This window comes from Carassius auratus, unplaced genomic scaffold (genome assembly GCF_003368295.1).
Source record: "Carassius auratus strain Wakin unplaced genomic scaffold, ASM336829v1 scaf_tig00215400, whole genome shotgun sequence".
Classification (NCBI taxonomy): Eukaryota; Metazoa; Chordata; class Actinopteri; order Cypriniformes; family Cyprinidae; genus Carassius; species Carassius auratus.
Genome location: NW_020528067.1, coordinates 21,261 through 30,054, shown reverse-complemented (window position 1 = coordinate 30,054; position 8,794 = coordinate 21,261). Strand labels below are relative to the sequence as shown.

The window sequence follows — 8,794 nt, the reverse complement described above, 5'->3', positions numbered from 1 at the left end:
ATCCAGAGGCAGTACAGAACAGACGAAAAGATTCACCTGGTCTTTTTACCACATCTTCAGACTGAGTGAAGGTCTGACAATGAATATCTGTTGAAGATAAAGAAATATAATAAACTGAAAAGTCAGGAAAAAAAAGTATAACTATTTGCTTGCTAAAAGTATTTACAGTAATATTATTATTATTAAGAAAACAACAAACCATTTAAAAACAGTAGTATAAGGACTGAATTAATTATTGTTGCCATTGCTAATGATGCTCTTCAACAAAAAACACATACAATCAGTGAACAGAAACAGTTTATGAGATAAACATTACAGTTTTGCATGAACTCCTCCTCCAGCCTCAATTCTTCTTTTACATGTGCATAAAAAATGTAAATACATTAATATGTGACGTTAAATTTGTGACAATAAATTTGAATATGCGACATTTATGAGAAAACTTTTCATAGATGTTAAATGACTATGTAATATTTTTAAAGCATTTTTAGCTGAATGAAATGTGTGAATGGATTAATAAATCCTTATGTGTTAATGATTACTGTATACTGGCACAGCTTGTAAATGACTCTGTAAGAATATTTATATGGGGACTGGTGTTGGATGCTGATGAAAGGTTTGAAATGACTCTGGTATTATGTATCTCTGATTCATGTGTTCAGGTTTTTGTACAGAGCTGTGGCTTGTTTATTTACTGTGACTCTCTGGCACAGTAAAACACAGCTGTGTCCTCAGTCTGAAAATTCTTCCCCTGTAGAAACACTGTGTTTTTGGACGTGTCCTGGGTGAAACTGATCTTGTTTTTCACTGAGTCTTTAATGTTAGTGCTACCACCATCACAAAGATATCCGAGCCATTCCAGTGCTTTTCCAGTGGGTTGACGGATCCAGTGAATGCAGTAGCTTGATTCTGAAATCCTGCAGGAGATGGAGAATGATTCTTGAGGTTTCACAACCATAGATGAAGGTTGAGTGAGCTCAACACAGAAAACACCACCTGAAAATAACAATAAAATAATGTATTATTAGTTATGTCTCAAAATGTCTGATAACAGAAGCTTATTTCACTGATATAGATAGAATAAAAGATCAGTCAAGCTCACATGATGCAGCTGCCACCAGCAGTAATAGAGCTGATGAGAAGATCATGATTAAAAATGATGTGAATTTCTCCTTCTGTGCCTAAGACACACTTCTCTTTAGTACATGGAGTAGATGGAGAATTTGCATATAGTCATTTTGTTGTCCAAGATGTGAAACTTCTTTTGCCATTCAATCTTTAGTCTGTTTGATATCTTGTATAATCTGCTGCACCATCAGGTTTTTAGATGTCCAATAAATGCATTTTTAATATAAATATAAACTTATTATTCTTTGATATGGAGGCTTATTTAGAGATTCTTATTGGTCGTCCAAGATGCATACATGTTTTTATTTTTTTTGCCTATTTTTTTTTTTTTTTAATTAATAATATTTTTTATCATTTTAACACTAGCTGCATTTATAGCTATTTGTAGTGTAAATTTGAGGAACCTCTTCATAAATCTAGGTATTATATTTGAATGCTTATCAACAAAATTATATAGTGAAAGTTGAAAAAGTGGCAAATAAATGAATATACACCAAAAATTATCAGACACCCTCTAATGAAACAGCATGAGCACAACTCATATTCAACAAACAAATTTAGTTTATACTTGTTATTTAATGTATTAAAAACAATAAAATATTAGGAACAGTTCAATATTTAAGCAGAACTGTGTTTCCTACTAGGCCACAGATCTGTCTGCACAGTCAGGCGGATGTTTTGGAAAAACAACATGAATTCCAGTGTGATTTTACTTATATACAAAAGTTCAGTAAACAAGATAATACTGAGCAACTTTACAATTAGTTTTGTCAGTATTGCAATTATCTTTGTTTTTGCTCTGTCAATGCCATCGAAAGAACAATTGTGCCTCACAAGTCTGCTGTTTTGTTCAGGTTTATAAAACTGGATACATGAATGCAATCCACTCCAGTGTTTTCCAGGGATTTCTCTCACAAGAGCTGCAGCACAGCACACTGTCAAAGTTTCTTTTTTTATATTTTATTTTATTTTGTTAGCGTATTTTATTTAATGCAATAATGATTTTTCTCTCTTTTTTATGGTTTTAGTTTTAGTTGACTGTAATAACCCTCATTCTGCAAGTGGATCTGTTGGACCTACATCAGAAAGACTGTAAATATAATTTATGTAAGCTATATTAAATAGTTATATATAAATTATATAACTATGTTAGCAATATGTTTTAATATATTTCATTAATCCTATAACATCCTGATCTGCTGAAATTTGAATCTGGCAGAGTTCTCTTCTATTGTAATATCAGCAGTATGTTCATCAAAAGATTAATAATTTTGACTTTAACCTTCACTATAACTGTGATAGTAGAAGTAATCTAAAAATGTCCTTCATGTGGTAAAGTATAATGAATCATTTTGTATTCAAGTAAAAAATGATTTTACTGTTAAGGTACACCAACAAGATCTGCAGGTAATTTCTCAGACATTTGTTGGGCTTTATAACACTCATATAAGTAAGGTTTTTTTTTTCTTTCTTTTTTCATATTCCTACAGTATGTATGGGGACTTTTTATTGCTCTTTTCATTCAAGATGTTTTTAACCAGAACTGTTGGTGTTTTGTACCACTGTGTGCTCTCTCTCTGGCACAGTAATACACAGATGTGTCCTCAGTCTGCATATTCTGTCCTCGCAGAGTCACTGTGTTGCTGGAAATATCTCTTGCAATTTGAAATCTACTTTTCAGTTTTATCACTGTAATATGTGTTACCATCACTATCTATCTCTCCAACCCATTGCAGAGCTTTTCCTGCAGGCTGCCGTATCCAGTGAGTCCAGTAGCTTCTGTCAGACACTGTATATCCAGAGAGTTTACATGACAGTGTGAAAACCTGACCAGGACTTAAGACATAGAATCAGTCTGGATCAGTTCAACACAGTGGACATCTGAGGGGGAAAATATGGTCAACATTATGTATAACCTTGAGTGTTTTTAATATGAAGTATCTCTAAAGAAGCTGTAAAGACTTACAAGAAACAGCAGATGAAGAGATCATGGTTTGAGAGAGAACAAGCTGCTTTCTCTTCATCTAAAAACTCAAATAAAGAGGAGGAGGAGAAATATTTGCATACATTACAGAGTTTTGTGTATGAACAGTGCAACAACTGTATCAACTGTTATCAGACCAGAGAGTTTCAGGTACACCATGCTGTTTGAATTGTCTCTAGTGATCTCTATTCGTCCCTCTACACTTTTAGCATACACTGTTTTACTGGCGTCATACCAGATAACCCCCATCCAGATGAATGTTTGTCCTTCTGACTGTCTGATCCAGTGCATGCCGTACTGTCCAAAATCAAATTCAGATCCTTTACACGAGAGATTCAGAGTTTCTCCAGGCTCTTTGGTGACAGGACTTGATGGGATGGACTCCAGGCACTGATCACCTAAATCAACTGAAAGGTATAATGACCTGTGGTGTATGAAAAGCCATACTCATGGAAAAGTACATATATCTTACCAGAAATTGACTTTGGTGGAAGGTGAAGTAACTGTTTAAAAATATTACTGAATTAGTCCATCTTCATCTGGTTCAAACGTAACATTGTGAAGTGATGAGAATACTCTTTGTATACATAGAAATAAAAAAATAATTACTTTATTAAACAATTCCTCTCCTCTGTGTATTTCCAAATCATCATAGCACAATTTTGACAAATCTGATGAGTATGCAGGCGGTTTACACCTCACCATGACGCTGATGAAATTGATCAATGAGAGCGTGATCCAGAATATCGCGAGCCGGAACCCAGCATCTCTCCTCCGGACCATAACCCTCCCAGTCAACCCTACCAGATATTGATGACCTCTACCCCTATGCCGAACATCAATGAGCCGCCGTACAGTATAGGCAGGCGACCCCTCGATGAGCCTAGGAGGCGGAAGGGCAGAGGTCAGGGACTGAAGGGGGGAGCGAAAGGCGGGTTTAATCTTAGAAACGTGGAAAACCGGGTGGGTCCTTCTAAACTGAGGGGGTAATTTGAGCCAAACTGACACCGGACTAAGCACTTTGGCTATGATAAATGGTCCAACAAATTCGGGTCCCAGTTTACGTGAGGGCAGTCTGAATTTAATGTCCTTTAATGCCCTTGTCTACTAAGGAATTTAATGTCCTTAGTAGACAACTCTGACCACACACATAAAGTGGGGGCTTAGTACGGTGATGGTCCGCCGATGCCTTGTTCCTCTCACCAGTCCGAGTGAGGGCTTTTCTGGTGATCCTCCAAGTACGGGGGCATCTCTGAATAAACGTATGCATGGAGGGAACAACGGCATCGGATTCTTGAGAGGGGAATAGAGGTGGCTGGTAGCCTTAACAGCACTGGAAGGGAGACAAACCGTAGATGAGACCGGGAGGGAGTTATGCGCATACTCTACCATGGTCAACCTGGAACTCCAAGATGACGGTTCAGCAGACGTCACACAGCACAGGACTCTCTCCAAATCTTGGTTTGCACGCTCGGCCTGACCATTAGTCTGTGGGTGATAACCGGAAGATAGGCTCGCAGTCGCCCCCAGCTGTCGACAGAACTCTCTCCAAAACCTAGACACAAACTGGGGACCTCTGTCAGAAACTACGTTCACTGGGAGGCCATTAATACGGAAAACGTGATCTAAGACCGTAGTCGCTGTCTCCCTCGCTGATGGCAATTTGGGGAGGGGAATAAAATGGACCGCCTTTGAGAACCTGTCCACCACAGTGAGATCCACCATCTTGCCCCTAGATGGAGGCAAGCCAGTCACAAAGTCCATCGCTATGTGTGACCAGGGCCGCGAAGGGACCGAGAACTGCTGAAGTAGCCCTGCAGGGGGTCGATTGGATCCCTTACCCGAAGCGCAAATCGGACAGGCCGACACAAACAGTCGAGCATCCTGCGCCATGGACGGCCACCAAAAACCGCTGCTTGATTAACCTACAAGTATGAGTCGCTCCAGGGTGGCAAGATAGACTAGAAGAGTGGCCCCACTGAAGTACGCTAGTTCGGACTGACTCAGGTACAAAGAGCAGACCCCCTGGGCATCCAGTGGGAACAGAAGCAAGGCATTGTGCCGCACGGGCCTTGGACTTCACCCCCCAGGTGACCGCAGCCACAACCCGTTTGGGATGCAAAATGGCCACCGGGAGGGTGGGACTAGCCTCAGCCTCAAAAACCCGTGACAGCACGTCAGGTTTACCATTCTTAGAGCCTGAGCCTTGACAGCTAGTAACTCCCTATTCCCAATGTCATAGTTCTGTTCCGCGGGGGTTAAACGATAAGAAAAGAAGGCGCAGGGATGCATTTTCTTGTCCGAAGTTGATCTTTGAGACAAAACTGCCCCCACCCCCACCTCCGACGCATCCACCTCCACAATGAACTGACGAGATGGGTCAGGGGTCGTTAAAATGGGGGCTGAAACAAATCGACACTTAAGGTTCTCAAACGCAGCTTGGGCCTGCGACGACCAACAGAATCGTCTCTTTGTGGAGGTGAGATCAGTCAGAGGAAGGGCGATTTGGCTAAAATTCCCGAATGAACCGCCTGTAAAAATTGGCAAACCCCAGAAAACGCTGGACCGCTCTACGACAATCTGGGGTGGGCCAATCATCAACTGCCTTTACCTTGGCGAGATCCATTCGGATACCTTCAGGCGAGAGAATATCGTAAAGATGGTTGCCCCCTGAAGGAGCTCAAAGGCCGATGACATCAACGGCAAAGGATAATGATTCTTTACCGTGATGTCATTCAACCCCCGATAGTCAATACAGGGGTGCAGCGAACCATCGTTATTCTCCACGAAGAAGAACCCCCGCCCCGGCTGGAGAGGATGAGGGACGGATAATGCCTGCTACCAGAGAATCATGTATATACCTCTCCATGGACCCGACAGAGAGTAAAGGTGCCCCCTAGGTGGAGAAGTGCCAGGAAGCAGGTCAATCGCACAGTCGTACGGGCGATGTGGAGGCAGAGATGAAGTTCGGGACCTACTGAAAACTGCTCTCAAATCATGGTAAGCCTCCGGTACATCCACCAAGTTAGGCAGCTCCTCCTGCAACACAGAATGAGACAAGACAGGGGGAAAAGCAGCACCCAAACACTGAGCTAAACAGAAAGGGCTCCAAGCCAAAATAGAACTACGGGCCCAATCAATATGATGGTTATGTTTAACCAACCAGGTGTGACCCAACACAACTGGAGCGGTGGGCGAGTGAATGAGGTGAATTCTAATCTCCTCATCATGATTACCAGACAAGGTTAATGTGACAAACTGAGTAGTGTGAGTAATATTAGTGAGATGGGTGCCTCAAAGTGTCCTGGCAGAAATCGGTTCGGCCAGTGCAACAGCTGAAATCCCCAGACGAGCTGCCAGTCTGGAATCCAGTAAGTCGCCCTCCGCTCCAGAGTCAATCAATGCTGAAACCTGGAAAACAGCTCCCCCAAACTGTACTGAAGCTTGGAACTCTGAACGGCCACCAGGTGGGAGTCGAGTTGTAGTGACGCTCACCATGCGCTCTCCCTTGCATGAAAAGCGTCGCCCTGCCACAGGGCACGCCGCTACCACGTGACCCGCCTCACCGCAGTACAGACAGAGCTGATTATCCAGGCGACGGCGTCGCTCTCCTATTGTCAGCCGTGCTCTCCCAATCTGCATGGGCTCCTCCTCCGGGAGGATGCGGCGTTGAGACATCGTTTCACAAGCTGCAGAATACGGAACCCCGGTGACGTGTTCATGGGGAATCCCCTCTCTACGGTACCGAGAACGGAGAGTAATCCAGTCATCGACCCGAATGGCTAAATCGATAAGCCCATCCAAGCCAGGGGGGAGGAAGTGATCCCAGAGAGCCTTCTCATTCCAGCCGCAGGACGCGGCGAGCATGCAGAATTGAATACAGTAACCGGACACCGACTGCTCTCTCTGCTGAAGCAGCGACAATGCTCGTGCTGCCTCAATACCGCATGCCGAGCGGTCAAACACCTTGCGCAGCTCCCATTGAGAATGCCTCAAACGACGCACAACAGTCATGTTTGCTGTCCCACATAGCCGTTCCCTACTCTCTCGCTTGACCAACCAGGAGAGTGATGACGAACGCCACCCGGGATTGCTCCGTGGGGAAACAGGAAGGCTGGAGAGTGAAAGTCAGCGAACACTGGGACAGAAAAGATCTACATGAGTTGGGCTCACCCAGGCCCGTCGCAACAAGGCAGGCAAACCAAGCAATTGCTTGGGGCCCCAAGCTGACCTGGTGCCCCAAGACAATGACTGGTTTAGAATAAAATGCAACGACACTGTGTGAGCGCCCCTTTGATCGTCTATGCAGTAACGTGTAATGAAACTGTTATCGGGATCCCCCTCAAGGGGGCCCCTCTCAGTAGTTGCTGACAGCAGCCAGCCAACCAAGTCAAGTGATCTCTGCTTTTTTTTTTCGAACGGAAGGAATATGGTTACTGTAATATGTTCCTCTTCAGGAACTCGAGCTGCGTCAAAAGTGCTTTGGGGAACGCGCCCAGCGTGCGCGACTCTGAATATCGTGTGAAATCAGACCAATGGAAGAGCGTGACGTCACCGGCGGAGTGACGTAAGCGACCAGGAAGCTATAAAAGCACGTGCCACGCAGCTGGCGTCAGCTTCGAGTACCAGCAAGCGCCGGCAGGGGTGCCGGGGGGTATGGCTCCGAGACGCAGCGTCTCGTTCCCTCGAGGAACTAGGGTTACATACGTAACCTAGAGACGTTTTTTTTTAATGGGATAAGGAAAACGCAGATCAGAAATCGAAGACTGCAAGGAGTCAGCAGTGTTTTGATTTGAGGGCTCAGGCAAACATAAAGAGAACGTCGTGGCGTGTTTCGATTGCAAGAATCGCGGAATCCAGTCATAAAAACGGAATTTACAGTTTAACGCAGAATGACACATAATGCAATCCTTGAAGACGCACTGAAGCGCGCGTGACGCTCGCTGTGATTTCAGTCTCGCGTCTGATGTCTCACTAAATGAGGATGTGAACACATGAACAACATCTACAGAACTGCTCTGACAGTCACTTCATGAGCATTTGACCGTTTGATTTGAGTAAAATTAGAGTCACATCACATACACAGAGCTGTTAAGGTACGTCAACCCATCAAACTAAAAGTCCTGTTTTAGACAAGTATTTGCCACAGATGTATTACTATTGTTCAGCAGAATGTACATAGCCTACTACTACAAAAAAAAAAAAAAAAAAAAATCTAATTTTTTATTTATTTATTTAAAGGTTTAATCACACAATTTCTTCAATGTTTTATTTTTAATAGTACATCCCCTTTGTTTAACAAAAAGTTTGCTTAATGTTCAATAATTAAAAGATAAATTAATGTTTGGTGTTTAATGTGCATCTCAGAAAATGCTTTATTTAAAAACCCACCTGAATGGCACTTAAATGCACTTAATTCATCTGTCAACTTTATTGTCATTGTTCAAAGTACAAGTACAGACAGAGAAACAATTATTAATAATTAAATGTTTATTTTTGATGCATGCATTGCATTCTATGCATTAAAAAAAAAGAAATTCTAAAAAAGGAAACTTAGTTGTTCATTTAACGCACCCCTGAGCGGGTAATAGTGACCTCTTTCAATATGCTAAAAGTGAAATGGTAAAACATACTTCACAGGTAATTTCAGATTTTTGTTTCAATTATTTTCCCAGCTACACC

At 42.6% G+C, this 8,794-nt stretch overlaps 1 gene segment (V, D, J or C); it reads right to left on the bottom strand.

The window, feature by feature from the left end:
* Window positions 1-597: 597 nt before the first annotated feature.
* On the bottom strand, window positions 598-1,167 carry LOC113094520 (Ig heavy chain V region XIG14-like). The segment is given in 2 exon segments: window positions 598-996; window positions 1,103-1,167. Coding segments are annotated over 2 exon segments (351 nt in total).
* Between the last annotated feature and the right edge of the window lie 7,627 nt (window positions 1,168-8,794).